Genomic DNA, 26,709 nt, shown 5'->3' with positions numbered 1-26,709 from the left:
GCACAGTTAAGGTTTATTCCAGCCTTCTTTAGGTGGTCTAATAACTCTTGTTATATAATTCACTGTTCATGGTGCGATTACTGAAAGGGCTCAAACAGGTTTCCCTCTTCTCCTTTGGTGATGCCCCAATGGGACTGCAATCTTGGCCTTAGGTATCTGATTAGAGCTGCTCCACAGTTGTCTCTTATATCTTCTTAACATCAAAACTGTGTTCCTGGTTGCCATCACTGCTGTACGAAATGAGTGAGCTTTAAGCTCTGTGTTCATCCACCATACACCAATTTCTTCCCCAGTAAGCTGGTTCTATGAACTAAGGTATCCGTTCTACTGAAAGCTGTAACGCCATTTAGCGTTGCTAAGTCATCATTCTGCCGGTGTTAAATGTTCTGCCTCACCCCTCTAAGGAGGAGGAGAGACCTCTTTGTTTGGACCCAAGATAGCGCCCAGCTTCTACACTGATCACACCAATGACCACCATGTGGATGGTCAGCTCTTTTTGAGTTTTGTCTGAGCGAAAAAAAAAAAAGGCAGTGCGGAAGCTTACCATCGAACCCGTGATCGTGCTCTGCCTTAGATCTGCTATGCACTGGGAAAGAAGCAGCCTCCATAAGACCTGCATGCCCATTCCACCCAAGCCAATGCGCTTAAACTGCATTAGCATGCAGAGTTCCTGTCTGGGACATCTGCCTGAGAGCTACGTTGGCAGCTCTCCATATGTTCACAAAGAACTATTGTCTGGACAGTCAAGTTTGTCATGAAGGGCTCTTTGCCAAATCAGTCCTACTAGACTTTCTGGTTTAAGTCCATCACAGCACACCTCCCTTTTAGGTACTGATTTGGTTTGTATTGAAACGGTGAGCAAACTGTCGCTAGAAGTCTCTGTCAAAAGGACAAGTTACTACTTATGCTAATGCTCTTCCTAGTAGAGAGACTAGCTGCAGATTACTCACCAACTCGCTCACCCTCTCAGTTCTGTGCTTGGACTCTATCTAATACTAAGATCTCAAGTTTAGGAACGTGCACACTGTCTACAAATTGTCTTTTACTGTTCCGCGTATGGGGTGGTACCAGTCTCAAAAACAACTTATGTCAGTGTGTGGGAGCGGCGCTTAGACAGGCCTTACATGTCCATTCCAGAGCAGAATGGCGCCAGTGCAGAGATGCAAGACACCACCTTCAGTCATGCAGAAGTATTGCTGAAACGTTTGTGGATCCAGTCTGACAACTGAGTGAATTTTGAAAAGGACAGGAATCTGCAGTTAGTCTACCAGAAAGAGCATTAGCAAAGTTTAGTAACTTGTCCTTCAAGGTTCGTTAAACTTTGGCTAAGAAGCAGTCTCCAGTAGGTTTGAGTGCTCATTTTACAGGAGCCAAGGTTGCTACCACTACTTTAGCAAGCTTAGTGCCTGTTCTCGATGTGTCAGGTTGCCACGTCAATGTTGGTGCAGAAATTAATGAAGCACTACTGCCTTAACAGCCATGTTCGATGAGAAGGGCATTTCACCCATTCAGTCCTGCTTGACTTGCTGATCTGAACCATTCCACAGACGCACCACGTTGGAAGGTATTATTTTGATATCCTTTCAGTAGGGAAGGAATCTCCATTAGAATTATACATCAGAAGAACAAGTTACCTGCTTTTGGTATCTCTCTTTTTGGTGGATTCTCTATCTAACCTTAGAATCCTCACTGTCTTCCTGCCTCTCTGCTCTTTGGAATGGTCTTTCTCTATCTGAAAAGTTCCCAATTTGGAGTTCTACACACGGGTACATTTGACTGTTTATTATGATCTGCATCCGAGGGTGCAGACCGAGTCAAGAAAAAAGGGTATTTCGGCACTCAGGGCTGGCACTTGTGTGTGGCTTGACCATCTCTTCCATAGCTAAATGAAGTCAATGTTCACATACAGTGCCACCTACTAGCTTAGCTTGCGTGGGCTATGCTGTATACTTCTTTGAGATCTAGTAACTACTTGTGGCATTCACAAGATGAGGAACCTGCAGTTGGACAGAGTATCCACTAGAAAGAGCTTATCAAAGACCAGTAACTTGTTCTTTAGGAGACAATTCCATTCTTTTTTTAAATGATAAACAAATTGAAACTGTGTATTGTACTTATGGTTGCAGATTTTCACAGCTCATGATACTATTAAAGTGTAACTAATGTTTACTGTATTCAGTGCTCCTCGAGAGAATGGGAGGCAAAGCTGGCCATGCTATGATTCAAACCTAAGGTTACGCACTTTTCCCTAATGCATGTTGCATCTGCTGAACCATCTTACACCAGCCTCATAGACAATCAGCCCCACCTGGTCTCTTCCACGTTAGTACAGTGATCACAGTATGTGTCCTAAATGAATCCCTACCTTACCTTTTGTGTCCCTCAAGCAGCTTGAATAGGAAATTCTGAGGCTTCTCTTCGGGGGAGACACTTTTATACTTTTATGCTACAGACTTGATTTGCTGGCGTAGTGCCTGCCATGATGGGTGTTAGGAACTGGTTTTGCTTTATTTAATTCTTGCATCTGTTATCTAAAAAACATTTTTTAACATCAAAATGTCGCAACTTTAAGAAAAAGCACCCTTCCATTTTGAATTTGTTCCTTTTTTTTATTTTTTATATTAATAATTTTGCTATTTTCAACATAATACTTTGAATCACATCTTCATAGCATATATGGCTGTAGATATATGCTTTGCTTTCTCCTGCCAGCTAGTATTGGGCTCAGAATTGCAAGTTATTGTTCAAAGACGTTTTTCCAGTCGCAAGGTCTTAGTTACTCTTGTTCTGGATGCAGAGGCGCATGGTCACGACTCCCATTATTGGACTGTTTATTTTTGCCATTGGTTTCGGATGTGATCCAGTGTGCTCCTGGTCTCAACAAATTTGCTGTTGTGGCCTAAAGTCGGCTGACTTGCACTCCTGTTGCAAGAAGACACTTCAATCCAATGTTTTCACTTGCAATGCCTATTCAATCAACAAGTGTCTGGACCTCTTGGCCCTTGGTGCGCTTTGGGCCGCCGTGTGCTCCAGACTCCCTTCAGAAAATGCAGATAGAACGAATGCCCTTTAGGAGATGTGCCTAGTGTCACTCTAAATATCCCTGGACTGGCCTCCATGCCTTGTGAAACTTGTGCATCCTGCCAAACCACAAAAAGCGCTGCTGTGACTGAGGTTTAGCGTTCCACTGAAAGAAAACCCTAGGTCAACGTCCAGATCGTCGGTGGACACAGCAGGATGGTCCGGTCCTCCTCAGAGACACCTGACATCGTAAGTGAAGCCGATCCTCTGGGCGCTGAAGAGCAAGAGGGGGGGGGGCTGGGTGAGACCCCGAGCTGCTGGCCCATCAACCCACCCCTGAACACATTAACTTGGACGTCTCTGAAAATGGCAAGGATTTCTCCCAGGAGGAGGCGGAAGAAGGCCTCATCCAATTCGGTCTGATCTAGTCCACATGCGAAGCCTATGCCATGCATGAATACTGTCAACCTCTCTTCCTCCCTCATAAGAGGCCACATTCTGGAGCCAAGCACTGTCGCTCAAGGGTATGGGCATTGAGCCCAGTGCCAAATCTGCAGCCACCTTCAGGTGCACCATCACCCTCCAGCCTGGTTGACACTGAAACAAGGCCTCTGAGCCTAGGACTGACCCAGCTAGAGCCCTCAATCCTATCCCAGCCCTGACCTTGAAGGTGCCGACACCCAAGTGGCACCTTCAAAGCTAAAGGCACCACAACTCCAGCTACCCCTCACAGCCAAATCCATAAACAGCACCGAAACCTGCTACCCTTGAAGGTGAGGAACGCCCCATCCTGGAAAAGCATGAGATGGATGTGAAAAGGCAAAATTGTCATCCACTCAAGCACCAGCAAGATTGCTGCATCTGGTAAAATGTTGCCCCTGAAATGCAAGCTGGGTACTGAGGATGCCTAGCCATTAGACACGCTTTGATTCCCCCCTCTCCAAAGAGGCCTACGGGCAAACTCTCTCCACCTCCATCACTACTCCGTCCTTCACCTTCACCTCCACTTCCCACAGCTCCTCTGCCCTCTTCTCATACTCTCTCCACATATGTCTCCAGAGTCTTATTCTGATACTGGCAACCCAAGTCCTTATTTGCCAGCTGAAGAATTTGCGCTTGTCTGCTCTAGTGCTTCAGGTGACCATTGGGAGGATTGAAGTGTGAAATTTGCCACTGACACTGATTTGGAGCGTATCCCTATCAGTCTCCCACCAACACCTCTCAGTCGATAATACAGTCTACCACAACATTATGCCTATCCTAAAAATGAAGATGTACACTACGCCTAGGGAGCACAACTTCCTAGTAAAGATGCTTTTTAAGGCTGAGCGGTCTGTCCAGTATTTTTCCAATGGTCTAGAAGTTAATCAAGTCCTCCCCCAAAATCATTTGAGCCCCTCAAGTCTTGTGTGGTTACCCCACACATTGAGGAAAAAGTACATCTTGGCCTCTTCTGACTTGTTCTACATCAGGGGTCATGCCCTACCTGACTCCTTGGTGGTATTAATCACAAAGAAGAGAGCAGTGCCTAAGCCACTTCCCCAGAACCTTCCCAGTCCTACCAGAGACGGCAACAGAGATATCACCAACGGGGTAGCAGAGGGTGTACGAGGGACTCTTTCCGCGACCCTAACTCTAAGGGCAGAGGCACCCCACAGTAAGGGAGCATCTACCTCTAAAAGTGTACTTGTCATGCACCCTCTCCCCTACCTGATCGCACAACACCTGTCGGGGGGGGGGGACTTTAGGTAGTCACCTCCTACCATTGGGTCTTGTCCTAGTCGACCATGGCTATTGCGTAGAGCTCCTTGCCACCCCACCATACATCCCCTCCACACTCACACCCTGAGCCCCAACATCACACATGCTCCATGAGGAGGTTCACAGGGAGCCGTAGAATCAGAGCCAGAGCGTCTATTCCCTATTTTTACTCATCCCCAAGAAGGATGGATCCCTCAGACCAATCCTTGACGTCCACCCTCTCAACAGATACATCCTGTCAGAGCAGTTTCACATGGTCATCCTGCAGCAAGGTGATTTCATGGGGACCCTTGACTAAAAGAATGCCTACTTTCACATCCCAATTCATCCAACGCATTTGAGATACCCCCACTTCGTGGTAAGTGGTTTACACTACCAGTTCAAAGTATTGCTCTTTGGAGTAACCACTGCTCCGAGGGTCATCAAGAAATGTTTAGCAGTGGTGACAGCACGCTTGAGGAAGGGATTCCATGTGTTCCCTTACCTCGACGACTGTCTGATCAAGAGTACAAGCCAACAAGAATGGGTAGCTCAGACCCAAGCCACAGTCTCCTGCCTTCACAGCTTAGTGTTCACAGTAAACACCACTAAGTCCCAATTGGAACGGCTTCTTTCTTTAAATGAAAAAGCCTTACCCAGTTTACAAAGAGTGCAGGCGTTCCAACAACTACTGCCTCTTTTTCAGATAGTCTGTCACCTTTGTTTGCACTGTTGTGTGCTTCTTATGAATGATGGCATCATGCATTGCAATAGTGCCCCATGCCAGGTTGCATATGCGCCCTCTTTAGGAGTGCCTCTAGAGCCAGTGGTCACAGGCGGAGAGCCAAATAGAGGATCTAGTATTGATAAGGACCAGCATCCATTGCTCTTTGCAGTGATGGAACAGTAACAATTTGTTGCAGGGCTGGCTCTTTCCAGATCCTGTTCCCCAGTGTAGGAAGTTGGCTCCGTATATACTATTTCAAAGTAAGAAATAGTGTGCACAGAGTCCAAGGGTTCCCCTTAGAGGTAATATAGTGGCAGGCAGACCAGGGGGGTTTTGTAGAGCACTGGGGGGGACACAAGTAGGCACACAAAACACACCCTCAGCGGCACAGGGGCAGCTGGGTGCAGTGTGCAAAGCAGGCATTGGGTTTTTGATAGGATTCAATGGAGGGACCTGGGGGCCGTTCTAACGGTGCAGGCAGGCACAGGGGGGGGGGGGGGGCTTCTCGGGACAGCCACCACCTGGTCTAGGCTGAGGGTCACCTGGGGCCACTCCTGCATTGAGGTTCAGTTCCTTCAGGTCCCGGGGCTGCAGGTGCAGTGCTGGTTCCAGGCGTCGGGTCTCTTGTTACAGGCGGTCGCGATCAGGGGGAGCCTCTGGATTCTCTTTGCAGGCGTCGCTGTGGGGGCTCAGGGGGGTCGTCTCAGGCTTGCATTCGCTGGGGAGTCCTCCCTGTGGTGTTTGTTCTCTGGCTCTCAAGCAGGGACGTCGGGTGCAGAGTGTGAAGTCTCACGTTTCCAGCGGGAAGAGTGAGTTCTTTGAAAGTTGCTTCTTTGTTGCAAAGATGTAGCTGTTTTTGAGCAGAGCTGCTGCTCACGGGAGTTTCTTGGTCCTGGGGGTCAGGGCAGTCCTCTGAGGCCTCAGAGGTCGCTGGTCCCTGTTGGATGCGTAGCTGGTTGCAGTTTTTCAAATCAGGAGACGGGCCGGTAGGGCTTGGGCCAAAGTAGTTGTTGTCTTCCGTCTTCCCTGCAGGCTTGTAGGTCAGCAGTCCTTCTTGTTTTTTCAGATTGCAGGAATCTGATTTCCTGTGTTCTGAGGTGCCTCTAAATACTAGATTTAGGGGTGTGGTTAGGTCTGGGAGGGAAGTAGCCAATGGCTACACCCACTTTGTGCCTCCTCCCTGTGGGGAGGGGGAAACATCCCTAATCCTATTGGGGGAATCCTCCAAAACTAAGATGGAGGATTTCTAAAGGCAGGGGTCACTTCAGCTCAGGACACCTTCGGGGCTGTCCTGACTGGTGGGTGACTCCTCCTGGTTTTTCTCATTATCTCCTCCAGCCTTGCCGCCAAAAGTGGCCGGAGGGGCGGGCATCTCCACTAGCTGGGAGGCCCTGGGGCGCTGTAACAAAAGGGTGAGCCTTTGAGGCTCACCGCCAGGTGTTACAGTTCCTGCACGGGGAGGTGTGAAGCACCTCCACCCAGTACAGGCTTTGTTCCTATCCACAGAGTGACAAAGGTACTCTGCCCATGTGGCCAGCAACTTGTCTGGTGTGTGGCAGGCTGGCAGGAACTGGTCAGCCTACACTAGAAGTCGGATTGGTATTCAGGAGGCATCTCTAAGATGTCCTCTGGGTGCATGTTACAATAAATTGCACAGTGGCATCAGTGTGCATTTATTGTGCTGAGAAGTTTGATACCAAACTTCCCAGTTTTCAGTGTAGCACAATGTCTAAGGTTTTGCTTAGACACTGTAGGGGCATAGTGCTCATGCACATATGCCCTCACCTGTGGAATAGGGTACCCTGCCTTAGGGCTGTAAGGCCTGCTAGAGGGGTGACTTACCTATGCCTCAGGAAGTGTGAGGTTGGCGTGGCACTGTGAGGGGAGTGCTGTGTCGACTTAGTCGTTTTCTCCCCACCAGCATACACTAGCTGTAAGGCAGTGTGCATGTGCTGAGTGAGGGGTCCCTACGGAGGCATAGGACATGCTGCAGCCCTAAGAGACCTTCCGTGGCATCAGGCCCTTGGTACCTGGGATACTAGTTACAAGGGACTTATCAGTGTGCCAGGGCTGTGCCAATTGTGGAGACAAAGGTACAGTTTAGGGAAAGAACACTGGTGCTGGGGCCTTATTAGCAGGGTCTCAGCACACTTTCAATCAAAACTTGGCATCAGCAAAGGCAACAAGTTAGGGGGTAACCATGCCAAGGAGGCATTTCCTTACACCCAGGTTGCAGTCACCCCTAATGCATGCATAGCCAGCCACATTTAAACAACCTGACAGACCAAGGTCTGCGGCCACCTCATCTGCGGCCACATGGAGCTGTTAGCCATTCAACTAGCTGTCAAAGCATTTTTCCTTCAGATTCATGGCACAGTAGTCCTGGTGCATACCAACAACATGACTGCGTTGTTCTGTCTGCAGAAACAGAGAGGCACTCTCAGCTCCACTGCCTGCCTTGGCTCACTAGATTTGGCACTGGACCATTCCTTGCCAGGTTCATCTCTTGGTAGAGTACGTACTGGGAGTAGGCAACCACATTGCAGATCTGCGCAGCAGGATGCAGCAACAAGTCCAGGAGTGGGAGTGCCACTCATTCGCCCTGTTCCCTTACTTCTGCTGTGGGGCACACCAGACACAGATCTGCTCGCCATAGCAGAAAACTCCAAATAGCTAAACTTTGCCGTCAGGTTTCCACTCCCCCAGCCCATGGGCAATGCTCAGAATGAATTGGTCGGGGATCTTTACCTATGCTTTTCTGGCTCTCCCACTGCTTCCATACATTGTCAGAAAACTGAGGGAAACATCCTTTGCACTCATCTTGGTGTTTCTGACGTTGACCAGACAACCGTGGTTCTCCACCCTCCTTGAGATGTGCACTGTCCCACATAGCTCCCAAACAAGCTCAACCTGCTCACCCAAGATCACACCAAGGTCAGGCAGCAAAGCCTAGCTGTTTGGCTCCTGAAGTCATAATTTGTTTACCTTGGGTTGCCACAGGAATTCATGGACATACTCAAAAGAGTCTGTAGACCCACCACACACACCTGCTACGCTGCTAAACAGCATCATGTTGTGCATTACTGTACCCTAAACATTAATCTACTCACCCCAGCAGAGCAGGATGTGCTTTGTTACCTCCTACACCTTCAAAAGTCACGCTTGGATTATACGCCAATCAGGCTACACCTGGGTGCTAATGTTTCATATATGCAGAACAGGAAGCACTTCTATATTTAGAATCCCGGTTGTCAAAACCTTTATTGAATGCCTTAAGTAGGTAATCCCATCTAGCATGCCAATTGAATTACAGAATGCATATAGACCTGCTATGCTGTAGCCATAAGAACCCAACCTTCCCGTCCCAGGCCACACTCCACCACCTAGCAGGTAGCTACTATGGCCTTCCTGAGGAACATAGCCATAGCGGACATCTGTAAAGGTGCCACTTGGTCCACTCCACACTCTTTTATAAAACATTGTCTAGACACCCTATCAAGATGGCAGGCCAAAGTTGTTAAAGCTGTTCTCAAGACTTTGTTTCAGACCTCAGCACAGCCGACTTGCTATCCACCACTTAAGGGAGAACTTCTTTTCAGTCTATGCAGAGCATAGCCATGCATGCTTCAAACAGAATATGTTACTTACCCTGTAAGCTACTGATCGTTTCATGTAGTAGTGTAGATTCGCATGTGCTCACATTCTTCCCCGGAAGCCAGAGATTGTTAAAGATCTTTCTCTTTAACATGACTTTCTACTTGCATGGTCACTATTCTTTCTGTGCACACTATTCCAGTCTTACTCTCACTTTCACTTACTGCTGGGTGAAAAACAATCTAACAGTATAGTTGATGACCATGTGCATCTATATCCAGAGGAGTCATTGAGACCTCCTGACTCAAAGGGCTTTTTTGAAGACAAACAACTTGCAGCACACCAACATTAGACACATGTCAGTGTTTAAAATCTGCCTTTTTATCACATCCAACCATAAACCATAGTTTTGCCTTTGTGCTTTTCCTTTTTACCACAGCTGCCATTGGGTTGAGTGCTGTGGTAAAAGATCTTGCGCATCTTCAGTTGCTGAGGACATTACTTGAGAGTAGAAGAGTTTCACCTGTCTACCCAGATTCGAGATTTTATACTTTTACTGGAAAGGTATAAAGCACCATAGAGATTTTTTGTGTAAAAACCTCTAAAGGAGAACCAAACCTAATTCTTTAACTTTTACAAGGGTAATTATAATATTTCGTCATTATCATATAAATCTTTATTTTGGCTAAAAAAACTAAAATATATTTACAGTGTATCAAGGAGGCAATAAACTATTTACCACAGTTTCACAATTGATACTGAAACAAGCTTGAAATGTACATAAAAGTACAATTGAAATCCTAGAACATTTAGGGCATTTCTAATAAGAACCTAAAAATATATAAGCTTCAATTAATCAATGAAGGACACAAGGTGCCAATTTTCTAACCATTGTCAGACCATCGTGCCTGCACATTTTTTCCTCATGCACCAAATTGCATGGAGCTATTTTGCCAAACTACAAGCTATATATTCTGTTGAGTCAGTCTTCAAAATCCTTAAGGCAACAACATGCTCCTTAACCCCCAGAGTGTGACATACTGGATTAGTACATTTTTTATGTGGGAACATGTATACCGGACAAAAAAACATTATGAACTACATTTCTTGGTCACATTTCAAGCTTCTTAGCATAGGTATTTCCCACCCCACATAAAAAGGGTGATATAATGGGGATAGTGTGTCAGATAGATTGATCTGTAGCAGAAGCTACTATTATATTTGAGTGTTTCTGAAAAGAAGGAAATTGGATAGGTTTTACTTAAAGTACGTAAATGCCCTCTGGAATGGAAATGATTTAAGTTGAGTTTTCTTGAGGCCTGTGACTCAAAACAATCTCTACATTACTCTTCCTAAAGGGGAAGGCTTAAGAATATGAAAGTGCTACTCAAAGCTAAATTTTCACAGTGGAAGGTTAATATAAATTTGGATATTGACAGTGTTTTTTATTGATACGCACTTTTTTGTTTGCAGCTTGAGATGTTTGAATGTGTCTGCCAACCAACTACAAACACTTCCTGCAGCCACCCTTTCTGAAGAGACGAGCAGCATATTGCAAGAGCTGTATTTGACTAACAACAACTTGACTGATAAATGTGTACCCTTTCTCACTGGCCACACACATCTTAAGATCTTGCATATGGCTTACAACCGTCTGCAGAGCTTCCCAGCAAGGTAAGGATGTTTTATGGACAGATCTCCTCACACTGAAAGAAGACTGCTTCAGTTATCCTGCTCATGTTTCAAAAAATGTTCTCGCCATCCAGCCTCCTGTAAAATGTAGTTGAAGCAGAGCTTCAACATCTGTCTGGCTAGCATTCAGAGGGGCTACTTCTGGACGCAGCGTCTTGTGGTTTCTGAACATTGAATTTGATACAAGTGTGAGGTCTTCTCTTTTAGGTTTTGTGACAGTCAGTGATTACAGGAGAGTGCCCATGATAGCTAAAATACTTACCTGCTGGAGTAACAGAGCTTTATGTGCTATTGTTCCCCAGTTAGATAAGTTCCTGTCCCTATACCTGTCTCTCCAGTGGTAGTGCAATGTAACTGTCAACGCTCACCCTAAGAAGGTGATAGTAGGGTTGGAACTCTGATACAGTATGTTGTAGTAATTAAACACTATCATTTCAATATTCTTGGAACAGTTACAGCTTACAAAATGGGATCCTAGGGGAAATGTAGGACTGTTGCAAATAGCTACAACACTGAAAACCAGAAGGTCCTGGCATCATGTAGGGATGATATTTGAAACCTAACTTGAGAAAAAATATAACCTGAGGGCTAAATTGCTGCTGTTAAATGGTTGTGCTAGGCAAATTCATCATGATCAGTGATGGTTATATCGATAGTCGCAGTAAACACCCTTAGACTTGACAGTTATAACTAGGGCAGTTAGTTTCTACAAGATATTCTATGTTCATTGCTCTATCTGTGCTTTGCCTTCCTTTCCTCTGCAGCTTCGGATTCAATCAACATAGCTCAGTGGACTTGAGAAAGCACACATAAGATTGTGCCTAAGCTCAGTACTCTTCGACCCAAAAGAAAACTAGATCCCAAACCGCAAAGAAAAAAGGAGGGGAGTGCACGATTAGTCTTAGGCTGGATGTAAAACTTTACAGTGGTGGGGTCTTCGTGCTCCTGTGCAGAAAACAGGCTTTTTCTGACCATTTAAGGGGTTAGTAGTGAACCCCACATTTTGCCTACCTCATGTTCAAGGTGGCAACTGGTAAAATGAGATGTATTGATATCCTATGGTTGGTACTTACATGGTGTCACAAACTTCAGCATCATATTTGTTCAGCTATAACTAGTTGTGGTCAGGCACTGAAGGTGAAGGGTGACCTATGAGAACTGGGACCTTGGTCTTTACTGGTTGACACCCACCCAAGACAAAGGTCACTTTCCTTTTAGGGTTGGGGTACACTCAAGCTACCTTACAGTGATAATTCTGGATCCTTTAGCCATAGGGATGTGGTTGAGTTGAGGGTGACACTTATGGGTACCTAAAGTGAATGTGGGGAAATGTAGTTTATCTTGGCCTTTCACAAAGTCAAGGTGACAAGCTTGTGAGTAGTTTCTCTCAAAGTCTCACCTGTGCAGGTCTCAAGCAGCTGGATATGTGCTTATTCCCAGCTTACAGTATGAACACATCGCCAATGAAATTGTTTGTGGTGAAGAACTAGATCATTTATCAATAACTTGTTTGTTGGACACGTTGAATTAGGATAACATAATTGCCACCTGAAGTGTTAATGCTTCCTCCAATGCTGTATATCCCCCTCCGCCCCAAAGACAATATGTGCGACAGTCCTTTGAAAGCAAGCTAAAAACTTTACTCTGGAGTAAAGCACCAACATGATTGTTGGATGTAGAATGTGGAAGGCTCCATATGTGATTTAACATGTGGGAAGCAACGTTGGTGTGATCTTGCAATGTATAATCTCAATTAAGGGTGCTGTAGCATTCATCATACCTTAGAGGCAGATATTTTAGATTCTAGTACAATAATGTCCAGTATACATCAGTATTGTGAGCAACTACTTCACAATTAGCTTGCACAAATTCTTCAGTAAATTAATTGTAATTAATTTTCATGTGTTATAAACATTGTTCTTTGTTGGAATGACAATATCTTTGTTATGAAAAAAATATTTAAAACATTTAAGGGAATGTATTAAGAGAATTAACATCAAGCAAACTTTAATAAATTATCATCCTTGTTTGTTTTGACAGCAGTTGTGGCCATGTATTGAATTCCTTCAGGTAGTAGCGGTAGCTTGAGTAAGTCTTGGCAAAGGCACATTTGTGCCTCCTCACAGCCTGGCATTGATGTGGACTTGGAGTAGCCGGTCCCTCATAGTGGTGTTAATCCACTAGTGTCGGGAATAAAAAAAATAGTTTGCAAATAATATCGTCTTCCGATTTCTTCTAAAGCGGCAATGGTTTTGATTTCCCACATTTGGTCATTGCCTGTTTGCGAGTTGTGCGCCAATAACACACGTAGTTTTGCTTCCATGAGTTTTCTTCTTGAATATGGTTTTTACAATCAAGTTTGCTTGTGCTTCTTAGACTGCTACGTATGTAGCAAGTTGTCAACTTCTGTAGGTATTTAATGTCAAGTCCCTCTAACATTTTGAAAACTGAAAATTAGTTTACACTTTATTCTTTGTGCCAGAAGTGACGCTCTTTGAGGGATAGGCTGACTACTTCCACAGCACCAGCACCTTAGTAAATTGAATGGTTGTCTTAATTCAAGAAAAGTTAAGATCCTTAAGCTGGTACTGTTTTCTACAACTGTTAGTATAATGTGCAAATAAGAATTTTGTATTGAACCGAATTCAGAGGTTTTGGTGGGACTGGGCATGGTTGGGGGTCTTGCCCATTTTCTCTGGCCACTTGATGTACTGGTAACCCACCAATTTTGTTCTTCAAGCCAGTTAGATTAATGTAACTCTCCTACAGCCAGATGTGTTTCACACAGATAAAAATGTAATTTTCCTGATCTGTGTGGTTACCTACATGAATGTGGAGTTAGATATCACCTGCTTACATGTAGCAACATGAGTGCAATTTTATTGTAAGTGATTAGGACCAGAGTATTGCTAAAGATAATTTATTAATTTTGCTGGGTTATGCTTAGTATTGGAAACTGTGCATTGAAGTGTTTGAAGACACTGGGGACTCGTAGTACCAGTTCTCCTTTATGTACTTTTAGAACTGTCATCCGAGTTGGGCAAAGAATGATGGCAAGACATGGCTTAATTTAGTTTTTTCTTTTATTTGGGGTATTTGGAACGCCACGTGCATAACAGAGGCTTTAACATTTGTCTTATTGGTTGTCAACATGACTTTTGACTAAACTAAACCTTATAATAAGGACTCCCATTTTTTCAGTTCATAAGCAATAGGTGTGTGTGTGTTACATGAACTGATTAGCAACATTGGAGTCTCGCTAGTAGGCATCAGCATTCAGGGGTAACAAAATGATTTTATAATTTATTATTATATTACACTAAATCTTATGACTCCGAATGATTCTTTGAAGTTCTTCACAACAATTGAAAACCTAGTCCTCTTTAAACGCTATTCGGGGGAGTTTGAAATTTGTCATACGCAGTCCACTAGCAACACACACACACCCCACAAACACACACACCCCCCCACACACACACACACCCCACACACACACACCCCTCACCTCCACCCCCCCTAAAGTAATGGGGAAATTTCATGAAATTCGATACACTTAAGTGCTTGAGCCCATTAATAATGGTCATAAGATGGTACATAGTTTGGGGGGTGATTTATTTTCTTTTCTGAAGTTTAAAACCTGTTAGTATACTAAAGCATTTGCAAACGCATACTACTTATTGTGGGTTTAACTGCTATTCCCATAAAAAGCCTTTGGAACATTTAATAGCAAGAGGTGCTTTTATAGGTGCACAATGCTAGTAATAGCAGCTTAAAGAGACAGTTTACTGGCTATGGTTCCATGGGACCAATATCTGTGGCGCAGTGTATACTTGCCTTACTCGAGCAAGTCTGGCTGTGTACGGCCAAATGAACATTGACATGATCAGCACATCCTACTCAAAGATTGCATTAAATAGAAGAATATTGGTTTCTGGGGTAACTTCAATTGTCCAGCTATATCCATGGTGCCACAAGGTGACTCGGACACTTTCTATGTGCAGCATTGTCCGGACTGGCTTGTCAGTGTCTCACTGAAAAGATAATTGCTTATGAGGAGCATCAAAATTAGAAAGTACCAACAGCTGTTGACTGGAGACCATAAAACCATACTGGGAATCCAGCTGCCGCCATACTGGCGGACTGTGGTAAGGTGGCCACGCTAGTAGACCACCGTATTATGAAAAATGATATGGCCTGGCAGTGTTCTGCTGGTGGTAGCAAAGCCCCGTCACGTCCCCTGCCGGAAGACCCCCTGGGTGCAGGTAAGTTGGGTTTCCGACAGGGGAGGGGGGGGGGGTGTTGTGTGTGTGTGAGGACATGTATGTGTGCGTGAATGCGAGTGTGTGTGTAGTGTGTGCGTGTATGCATGTGTGAGAACGCGTGTATGCATTGAAATGTGAATGCGTGAATGTGTGTACGGATGTGTGCGTGAATGGATGTATGCGTATATGTATGCATGTATGTCTGTGTGAATGAGTGTGTGTCTGTGTGTGTGTGTATGGTGGAGGGAGGAGGGGGAGCGTGGATGAAGGGGGGCTGGGGGGAAGGGGGTCTCCTATGAGTGACAAGGAAGGAATTCTCTGTTACTGATGGGGCCTACCGCCATGGTTTTTGTGGCGTTACAAACACCATAAAAACATTGGCAGTAGGCAGGGACATAATTTTTGCATCTAGGGCTATCGAAGTCAGTAGTGCTGTTAAACATTTTTTTCATGGTGTGGTGATTAGGTACGTAAAGAACAAAACGTGGTTCCATTTGGTCTTGCTATAAATAAATTAAATAATGGATTAGCTCACTCTTATCTCTAACGCGAGGTCATATAAAATTAGTAAGTACATTTCCATTCATGGGTTGGTGGATATGCATAGCTCACATCACACATTGTTACTTCGGGACACAGCTTTCAGGGGATATTGTGAGCTCGCTGTTCCTGTAAAATATGTACATCTCAAGAGCACACCCTGCTGGGTGGATTGGGACAGCGTTCACCTCAAATTATGAGGGATTGTGTCCCGGAGAAGAGCTTGAAAACAACATTTCAAAATACTGTTGTAAGGAAAGGACCAGCTCAAAAAGTGAGTTATAGAGTTGAATTGAGAAAAACTATAGAGGTTTATTAAAAAAGTCAAATATACAATACAGAAATAATATACAGGTGCAACTATAGCCTCATTTATTTAAATTTATAGTCATTGACATAAAGGCTTTCAGTAATAGGAACCGCACAGAACAATAGGCAAAATCAATAATAAATGAAGTAAAAAATGTGGAACAAAACCATTTCAAAATCAGACAGCATCGGTAGAAGGCAAAAAGTGTCTGGCTCACTCCCAACCTATAGAACCAATTTCTCCATAAGAAAGCATTGAAACAACAAAGCATGGTGCAAGCAAATAATTACATTTTCAACAAATTTCTTACACTAGTTTGAATTGTCATATAACTCTATCGTCTCGGCACCAACCCACTACATGAAAACTGGTTTGCCCGTTCTCACCTAATGTACGGAGGTTTCGGGAACAAACTAGTTACATAAACAATGGTGAACTATTGTTAATGAATGAATAACTGCATGTAAGAGTGAAGGTCCTTTGAAATTCTTACTAAATCTTACTCTAGCATGCTCTGTTTGAAAACAGAGTTATTCAGAAATAAACAGATCCACCTCTTGCTGCACGTAGTACTAGGCAGAAATACAAACAGACAATGAACAATATGATGTGCAAGCAGAAGGAAAAGTCACACTCAAGAGGTTCTTGAAGTTGTTAGATTAGAAGTTTATTTCATTGTTGTACAGGCGTTTTAATTCCAAAGACTCATTTATTAACGAAACGGAAGACAAAGTCCAAAATGATGACTAAGAGAAGAGAGGATCAGCTAACACGTGTTTCGCCCCCTCTGGCTATATATAAGCCAGGGCTTTCTCAAGGCTGAAAAAAGAGAAGAAAAATCAAATTGGCTGGTAGAGTTGATCATGTAAGAAGGAAAAGGTAAGATACCATCAAACACCACCTAATGGTGAGCTAAAGCAAATCCCGTGCGAAGTAGTTTCTAATGTGATGTTCCAGAATGGAAAGATTCTTGAGCCCATGCATGATACGAGTTAGTAGGTGATTGGGGTGGGATAAATTTGAGTCCAGACGGAAACCAGAAGGTCACTCAGCTAATGTTATAATCACTCAGATTTTTGAAGAAATTAAAGGAAAAAATTAGTTACAGGAAAAAGGTTTTAAAGTAATTTAGCGTATAGTGCCCAAGTCCTGTGAAATCGGAAGATTGCCCCAAAGTGGACCAATGCTTGAAACTGAAAAATAGTGATAAAGGAGTACTAAGATAATAACAAACATACAATGAAAAATAAGGCAAGCATTTATAATTTGAATACTGAGATAGTCATATTCTGTAAGAAAAACAATAATCAGTTGTTGAGACATACTAAACATTGGAAAAGAATGTAAGAGAGCACAATGAACAATATGATGCGGCATCCATTTTGGACAAGTTTGCCTAAGCCAGAAAAACACACCTTAACGTGTCGTAGCAAAGTTGTTTTAATTGTTATATCTCCATGTCATTATGCTCGTGGATTCAAGTGTAGAGTAATTGCTCTTCACACAATTAATAATGCACATTTTAATTAAAATGCACAAAAGCTCTAACAACCTGCTTGGACTTCTGAAATAGGAAATAAAGTGTGGTCCGCCTAAAGTGAAGATACTTCGGTGCAGAACAGAATTATGTCCAATGCAAAGCTAATGTATAGAGTGTGTCCCAGGTCATTCATTGCCCCAGCAACAGCACATCTAGTGAATCTCTTCTTGGGGTGCAGATAAATTACCATCACGTCAGTCTGGTTTGACGATGCTTGTAATTCACTTGTTTACCAGCAGTAGAGTTTTCATGGGGAAATAGTTTAAGTACAATGTGCCAAATTGTAATGGAGGTGTGTAGTGAAACAATAATACATGTAGAAGTTGATATGGCAAGCATTTGTCCAAGGAATTCAGTGATAGAGATTCAGTGTTTTGGGAAGCAATATGAAAAGTTGTTTGTGAAATAGGTTTGGATGATCAGCAGGATATCAGCACAACAACACAAACTTCTTTTCCCAGAGATAGAAATGCAGTAGTCAGGAAAAGCAGACTTTTGACCTAAAATATAGTTGTTAGCCCCTTCTAAATCTTTATTACTGACAACACAAGTGTGTTGTTCAATCATGAGGAACTGATGTGTGACCGAGTTTAAGCCACTGAAGGTGCATCTCAGGCCTCTTGCGTTATCAAGAATTATTACTGCTGGAAAACTCACTTATGGACATGAAGTCATAATATTTTGTCTGGGTGGGGATGCTCAAAATGGCAGAAAGTATATGCTTAAAGCTTAATAAAGGTACTTTGTATAATCCCATTTTGTCAGTTAATGGGACATGCCCAATTGTAGAGAAGCGGCCACCCCGTGCACTCTGAAAGAGTTATACCACATGAACATTATGTAGGGCATGCACTCTAAAGTGAGGAAACTGGTTCAGGATGATATCAGGATGAAACTGTCTTTGCCTAAAGTTGGTCCTGAGTGCCATAAATATGGCAGTTTGTTTCTTAAAAAAATAAAAAGGCATCCTGCACTAGTAGCAGTAAACCCCAGCGGGGACTCAGTTGATAGCATCCATTTTAACTGGTCTTTTCCCATGTGCTTTTCCACGTGGGAGGAACTAGTCCATTGCGTTTCGGATGCTTCTTTGTCCAAGATCTCTTTTAATGATGTCTCTTTGCCGATGCGTTTCATTCTTTGTCTATTCACTCCTAACTGGCATAAGGCTGTTGGGTTTGTGAGATATTTCAGAACGTAATTTAGCGTGTTTTACAAGTTGCATTAACATAAATTATAATGCACTGCTGTCTGCAAGGCGAGGTGCTAATTACATTGCGAGTTGTACATCATTCTGTCGTCCCTAATCTATTCAGCATGCAGTACAGTGTTGTAATGTGCCATTTTCAAATGTGTAACCTAGTAATATTTCAGTGTGGTGAGTCATTCTTAGTGTAGGTTGGCGAGAAAAAACATTCTCGCTCAGCTGAGTGAGAATTGCACCATATTGAACTCTGGTGAGTAATTTTACATTTGATGGTTCTAGTGTAAAATAGTTTTATCTGAGAAAATTTGACAGTATTCTTCCACATCCTTCATTATTTTTAATATTTAAGATTCAGGGGCTTGAAAATTGGCCGCAGGAGGGTCATGGGACAACATGGTGACTCTAAAACACTGCTTATTTTTAGATATGAGTTGAGCCTGATGCTTTAACTTATATAATCAACAGAAGGAATCTGATAGAGAATGCTGGCTGCAGAGTCCTTAATTTTTAATTCTCCCTAGGCGTCAGGCTGGATCCAGAAGATTTTTCATGAGCATTATCCCTGCGTGCCAGTAGGTGGCGTTGATCGACTCCATGTCAACACTCTGCATTGTCTGTACCTGAAGTGACATTGTTGTACCTATATAGGTGCCTCTCAGGTGCACCTGTGTCATTTCTTTTCTTTCCATGCCAGAACTGATCCGAAGGAAAGCTACCCCTCAGACATTTTTTACCTGGATATTTTTTTACATTTTTTCGAATTATTATTTTTTTTAAATTTTCCTCCTGGTGTGTCAAGGAGGTCATCCAAGAAGCCTGGTTTTAAGCCCTGCGGAGCAAAGTCGTGCTCCGGTTTTGCTGGGCCATGCATCTGAAGGCTTTGAGAGAGCGGTCCCTCAAGCTGATGGTGGCCTAGCACGCAACTCCGCTCGGTTCGAGATCCAAGTCGAGGGGAAGGTCCCAGGACTGGTTGCAGACTCCGAAGTCATCGTGGTCTCACTCCAGGTCTTTGGGACGATCAGGTAAGACGAGGCACGAGAAGAAGAGTAAAAAGTCAAAGCAGTCTTCCACGTCCGATGCGACGATGGAACGTCAGCATTCTTTGCTTCATTCCTCGGAACCTGGGCTGGTTCTGCGCTTCCCCAAAGTTCCAGGAACTTGAGCGACCCCTACCCAACTCATAGTTCTATGAGCCCATGTGCCTTATTTTTGGGGCAGTCTGAACCCATTGGCGCAGTTTTGAGCCCCACTGAGTCAGAAGGGGCTCCGTCTGGTTCCGTGCCAGTGGCTTCAGCCCTTAAGAAGCCAGTCCTGGATCCAGGCCACCACTGGTCGTCCTATCTCGACCATCCACGTCGTCAGTCCTGATGCCAGTGCTCCCAGCAGTGCCATCCCCATTTAAATTCCCGACTCCGATACTGAGCCCAATGGGCATCGCCCTATGCAGACTCCATCAATGGCAGGAGCTTGCCTCCTAGTTCAGATGCTAAGCCCTATTCCCTTGGGCTAGGCCTCGGGGAGGGCTGGGAGGAGCCACTGGACCCTTTAGATTACCAGCCTTGCGAGGAAGAAATGGACTGGTGTGAGGATTTGGGTGAAGCCAGGGGACTGGATACTTCTCCAGATACTGGTATGATCTCTCCCATTACTGTTGCTATGAAGGAGGAAGCTTCTTAATGCGCACTGGTGGTGCAGCTGAGGTCCTCGACCTTCAACTACCTTTTGTTGCAGTCAAGACTAATCTCTTGATAGAGGTGCCATAGCCAGGAGTTCCACATCCAAACCCAGCCCTGCTCCTGGGAATCTGAACTTACTCATGCAACACCCTACCTCGGGTGGTCCAAACCTCAACTACCCTCAGCGCTTTGCCTTCCGCTCACTGGCTAGGGAATCCAAGAGGGTTGATTCACTTCTGAAGAAGTTGTTTTTTCTGCCAGCCTGCATTTGCGGTCCGTAATCGCATGCCTTTTGTGCTGTTATTCCCACGCCATATTAGACACGGTTGTGCAAGTGCTGCCACAGGTTCTGGAGGACCATAGTCTGTCAGGCTGTTGCCGATGGGAGGGATGCAGCAATGTTGAGAATTTTTTCTGACTTTCTAGGCTAGGAGTGGTTTCCACAGTAGTGGCCCTAAGGTGCCATGCCTAGCCAAGGACGTCTGGCTTTTCGGCGGATGTCCAAGCTTTCTTTATGGATCTGTTCTTCGTATTACACCCATCTCTTCAGAGACAAGGCAGATTCAGTGCTCGAGCACTTCAAGGACTCATGAGCTATGGCCAGGTCCTTGGGCCTCACGGCAGCCCGCCGTCTCCCCCAGTCTGGCTTTCCCTGCTTTTGTGGCTACAGAAGGGGCTTCCAGCAAGCCACCATGCCCAGCATGCTACCCAGCCTCTGCGTGGATGAGGGTGCGGTACCCACAGACCCTGTGGGTCAGATGGCCAGCGATCTGGTCAGTCTGTGTCCCTCCCCATGCAGCAGCCTCCAAATCCTCCTAGTCTGCCCTTTTACCACCCTGGGCACCCAGTTGGCGGCAGCATTTGCCATCACCTGCCCCACTGGCAGTCCATTACGTCAGACAGGTGCGGCTTGCACACAGTCCAGAGGGGCTACTCTCTCTCCTTCGAGATTACCCCTCCACCCATGCCACCATGTCACGACTGTTGGAAATGGTCCTTTTTGCAGGGTTCTCCCCAAACCTTTTGCCTTCTTCCTCCTATTTTGTTCAGGTCTGTTTTTGCTGGTTTGTCTTTGCACACTTTACCACTGTTAATCAGTGCTAAAGTGCAAGTGCTCCATATAGAAATTGTACTGTTGATTGGTTTATCCATGATTGGCATATTTGATTTGCTGGTTAGTCCCTAGTAAAGTGCACTAGAGGTGCCTAGGGCCTGTAAATCAAATGCTACTAGTGGGCCTGCAGCATTGATTGTGCCACCCACATTAGTAGCCCTGTAACCATGGCTCAGACCTGCCACTGCAGTGTCTGTGTGTGCAGTTGTAAATTGCCAATTCGACTTGGGAAGTGTACCCACTTTCCAGGCCTAAACCTTCCCTTTTACTACATGTCAGGCACCCTCAATGTAGGCCCTGGGTAGCCCCGGGGGCAGGGTGCGGTGTATGTTTAAGGTAGGACATATACTAGTGTGTTTTATATGTCCTAACAGTGAAATACTGCCAAATTCGGATTTCACTGTGCAAGGCCTATCGCTCTCATAGGTTAACATAGGGGCTGCCTTTAAATATCCTTAAAACGCAAATACCTCTTGAAAGCAGATAAAAATATGCAGTCTCAGAACTCACAATGTAAAAATACATATTTTATTGAAGTTGTTTTTTAAATTGTCTGTTTGAAAATGCCACTTTTAGAAAGTAGGCATTTTCTTGCTTAAACTATTCTGTGACTCTGTCTGTTTGTGGATTCCGTGTCTGGGTCAGTTTGACAGTTGGGCTGTTCACACCTCTTCTCTAAACAGTAACACAAAAGGGGGTGGGGGTGGGGGTTTAGCCTGCATATCCTGATGAGCCATCTGAGCTAGAGGGGAGGGAAGAGTGGTTGTTCACACCTGAAAGGACTGTGCCTGCACTCACACAATGCAGTCTCCGACCCCATGGTGTGCATCTGGGGCCTGGTCTGGACAAGGAAGGATCTTGCAAACACTTGAGACTTTGCTTTGAAGTTTGCCAACTTCAAATGCAGAAAGAGTTATAAGAGGAAGACCCAAAACCCCAGACTTTCAGAATCTTTCTGGAATCAAGAGGGACCTCGGCCCAGGAGAAGAGCTGAAGGAGGAGGAGTACTGTCCCTTTGCTGTGTTGCGTTGTGGACTGGTCTGCAGATGCTGCTTCTGCCTGAAAAGAGTGCAAAGGGTGAACTTTGCTGTGAGTCCTGCTTGAGAAAGTTCTCCAATGGCTTGGAGTAGAGCTTGCCTCCTGTTGAAAGTCTCAGGGACACCAAAGACTTCGGTTTCCTCGATCTGCTGCCCTGGAAACTGTGTTTTGTGCTGTACAAGAAGAGAAACCCCTGCAACACCACCAACGATGCCGCTGGCCTCACCGTAACCAGCCACACAGAGTCGCATTGCCCTACTTCGCACCGCGACCCTGGTCTCACCAACGCTGTCATTAGACGACTTCACCGAGCCGCTGCTCCCACTGCGACCTGTGGGGCTCGCACTCCAGCATCGCCTGCTCACACAACAGCCTGGGCCTCCCCGATGACACCGCTCCTGCTCACACTGGCGCCACTGACTGCACCCCGTGGCCTGAGGACACCGCTTGTGAGGTGCACAAAGCACCGACTTGTCCTGCACCGCAGCCCCGATTCACTGATGCCAGCACCATTGACTCAAGTGTCTTCACCAGGCATCCCTGCCTGTACTGAGGCCTGTGGACACCGCTCCTGAGGGTCACGAAGCACTGTCCAGTCGGCTTGGGCCTACCAACAACAGCGCTTCTGCAACGCCGCCACCGCTGCCTGCAGCTTGACCTGTGGACACAGCACGTTGCACCGCCCCGCTTCACACCCCAACCCTGGTCTCACTGACGCCGCTGGACGCAGTCACCGAGCCACTGCCTGCACCATGACCTGTGAGCACTGCACATCGCATCGTCCCACTTCGCACAGCAGCCCCGACTCCATCCACGCCAGCGCTCCTGACTTCATTAGCCCGGAGTTCGATCTGCAACATGTGTGACTTCAAGGACCCGACAACACCTGCACCGACTCTGGAACTGACACCCCACCGTCAGCGACACGGCTCTCTGGAGCTCACCGCGAGGATCACAACGGCCTACAAATCCAAGGTACTGTTTGCGGATCTTCGGGACACCGTAGCTGGCCCGCGACGCCGTGGCCGGCCTGAATGGTTGGTTTTGTTGATCATGACGCCGTGATAGCCCCAGATGGAGCTATTGACTTCAAGAAACTGGATTTTTGTGTAAATCTTGCAGAATTCATATTTTTATTACTGTATGTTGGATTTTTATCGTATTTGGTCTTGTTTTAAATAGGGAAATATTGGCAATTTTTCTAAAACTGGTGTGGTGTCCTTTTGTAGTGTTTTCACTGTGTTACTGTGTGTTATGTGCAAATGCTTTACACATTGCTTCTGTGATAAGCCTGACTGCTCGTGCCAAGCTACCAAGGGTATGAGCAGGGGTTATCTGAGCAGGTATCTCCCTTATTCTGACTGAAGTGAGGGTCCCTACTTGGACAAGGTGCAAACCGAATGCTAGCTAGAGACCCCATTTTTAACAACGACCAACTGACAGAAGATCATCTGTCCCTTCTCCGCAAGGCAGTCACAGCTCTTTTGGCCAAGGGTAGGCTGTGGTTGTTATTCCCGCTACTTTCAGGTTCCCAAAAAGGACAAAGATCTTTGCCCTAGTCTAGATCTACGAACCCTCAATCTCTTCCTTAAGAAGGGGAAATTCAACATGTTCACGTTGGCTCAGGTCATGTCTGCCCTGGACCCAGGAGACTGGATTGTAGCAGTGGACTTGGAGGATGCCTATTTTCACATCGCAGTCCTGCCTGGCACATCGGCGCTATCTGCATTTTATAGTAGTCCAGGACCATTTTCAATTTGCCGTGCTCCCCTTTGGTCTTACCATCGCCCCTCAGTAGTTCACCAAGGTGATGGCGGTGGTTGCAGCTACTCTGCGATGGTCAGGAGTTCCAGTCTTTCACCTATCTTGATGATGGCTGTTGAAGGTGGGCTTGGCACAGGCTGTTGCCTCCCATCTCCAGACTATGGCAAACCGCCTTCATTCGCTGCGGTTCACTATAAACGGGCCAAAGTCACACTTGACTCCCTCTCAGACGCTTCCTTTCATTCTGCGCTGTTCTAGACACTGTGCAGTTTCGGGCCTACTCTCCCGAGTGGCGAGTCCAGGATACTCAGGCTATGATACTGATGTTTCTGCCTCTATCCAGGATTTCGGTGAGACTGATTCTGAAGCTGTTGGGACTCATGGCCCCCTGCTGGTGACACATGCCAGATGGCATATGAAGGCTCTGTAGTGGTAACTGAAGTTTTTCAGTGGGCACAGCATCAGGGGAATCTCTCTGACATGGTCCGGATCTCGGAGGGATCTGCAAAGGATCTGCAGAGGTGGCTAACAAGCCACGATTGGTCAGAGGCAGACCCCTCTCCCTTCCCCAAACAGATCTGACAGTATTGACAGATGTGTTAATCTGGTTCAGGCATCTGGCAGAGGTGGAGATCAGAGGACTCTGGTCTCTGGCTGAATATGAACTCCACATCAACCTGCTGGAGCGCTATGCGATCCTACTGCCATTGAACACCTTTCTACCCTCCATCAAAGGAAGGCTAGTGAAGGCCTTAATGGGCAACACCACCCCCATGTGGAACTGCAACAAACAGGGCAGGGAGGTGTAGTGGACCCTTTGTCAGAGGCTCTGCATCTCTGGTCATGGCTGGAACAGCAGGGCATATCCCTCATGGTTCAACATCTGGTGGGCTCTGAGTGCCAGAGTAGACAAACTGAGCTGAAGATGCCTAGCAGATTGCGAGTGCCTCCACCTGGCAGTGGCACAAGGTCTTTCTCAGAGGTGGGGAGAACTTTGGTTTGATCTGTTCATCTCTGCCAAGAATGCGCAATGTCAGCAATTTTTTGTGCTGCAGTTTCCAGGGCAGCTCTTGCTTGGAGACGCTTTTTGTCTTGAGTGAAACTCAGGCCTTCTGTACACCTTTCCACCCATACCACTCCTTCCCAGGGTTCTTAAGAAGATCAGGAACAACCAGGCCCAAGTAATCTTGCGACCCTGGACCGGGCACAGATAGTCTGATACCCCGAGCTACTGAGCATGTCCGTCGATCCTCCAACCAGACTGCCCTTCCAGAGAATCTTCTGTCACAACAATTGGGGAGGGTTCTTCACTCGAACCTGTCGAGTCTCAGCCTTCTTATGTGGAGATTGATCAGCGGCAGTTGACAGCTTTTGACCTTCCTCTTGAAGTCTGTAACCTCATCTTGGCAGCCAGGCGTCCTTCACGATGACTGTATACGCCTGCCGTTGGAAGAAAATTGTGGTATGGTGTGCAGAGAAATCTGTTGAGCCCCTTTCTGTCCCTCTTTCTGAGGCCTTACTTTTCATTCTTTGCCTTACCTAGCAGGGCTCTGCTTCGGGCACTCTTAAGGGCTATTTATCTTACATTTCTGCCTTCTGGTGGTTGCCTGATCAACATTCTTTGTTTAAGTTCCCCGTTGTACTTGGGTTCCTCGAAGGTATTACTCTCTCTCTTCCCTCCTTCTTTATTTGTTATGTCCTTGTGGGATCTTAATTTGGTTCTAACATTTTTGATGTGTGCTCCTTTCCAGCCTCTCCACAATGGTCCACTCAGGAAACCAATGCTAAAAACAGCCTTCCTGGTGGCAATTACATCAGCCTGCTGAGTTAGTGAGCTGCAGGCCTTATCATCTATGCCGCCTTACCTCTCTATATACCCTGACGAACTGGTGCTTTGCACAAGGGCCACTTTTCTACCAAAAGTGGTCACACCTTTTAGGCCAATCTATCACTTTGCCCACTTTTTAAGCACTCCCACATCCTTTAAGGAAGAGGAGAGGCTCAACTGTTTGGACCCAAAAAGAGCGTTGGTGTTCTTCCTTGACCATACTTGAGACTTCAGGGTGGATAATCCACTCTTTCTGAGTTAAAGGTTGCACAGTCCAGAAGCGAACCAGCTCTAGTTGGGTCATGCTCTGCATCAAGGTCTGCTATGCACTGGCCAATAATCAACCTCCTGAAGCTCTGTGACCTTATTCCACCAGAGCTAATGCTGAAACCACTTTGTTAGCACATAGAGATCTGCCAGACTGCAACGTGGGCATCCCTGCACATGTTTACCAAACATTTCTGCCTGGACAGTCAGGTCTGTAGCGATGGGCACTTTGCCCATTCGGTCCTGCACGACTTTCTCGCTTGAAATTGGTTCGCAGACCCACTTCCAGGGATGGTATTGCTTGGGTATCAATTGAAAGGTAAAGAATCTGCAGCTCAATGTCTCCATCGGATGAAAAGGTTACTGATCTTTGGTAACGCCTTATCTAGCAG

At 45.7% G+C, this 26,709-nt stretch overlaps 1 protein-coding gene across 4 annotated transcripts in view; it reads left to right on the top strand.

Moving 5' to 3' along the window:
- Positions 1 to 26,709, top strand: part of PHLPP1 (PH domain and leucine rich repeat protein phosphatase 1) — a 604,801-nt gene that overhangs the window by 490,276 nt on the left and 87,816 nt on the right. For all 4 annotated transcript variants that reach the window (XM_069219488.1, XM_069219487.1, XM_069219486.1 and 1 more), the window contains exon 11: positions 10,556 to 10,756. In XM_069219488.1, the coding sequence (XP_069075589.1) occupies positions 10,556 to 10,756 (201 nt within the window). The remainder of the gene's footprint in view (positions 1 to 10,555; positions 10,757 to 26,709) is intronic.

This window comes from Pleurodeles waltl, chromosome 2_2, assembly GCF_031143425.1.
Source record: "Pleurodeles waltl isolate 20211129_DDA chromosome 2_2, aPleWal1.hap1.20221129, whole genome shotgun sequence".
Classification (NCBI taxonomy): domain Eukaryota; kingdom Metazoa; phylum Chordata; class Amphibia; order Caudata; family Salamandridae; genus Pleurodeles; species Pleurodeles waltl.
The sequence above is the reverse complement of the archived record's forward strand: the minus strand, read 5'-3'. Positions and strand labels throughout refer to the sequence as shown.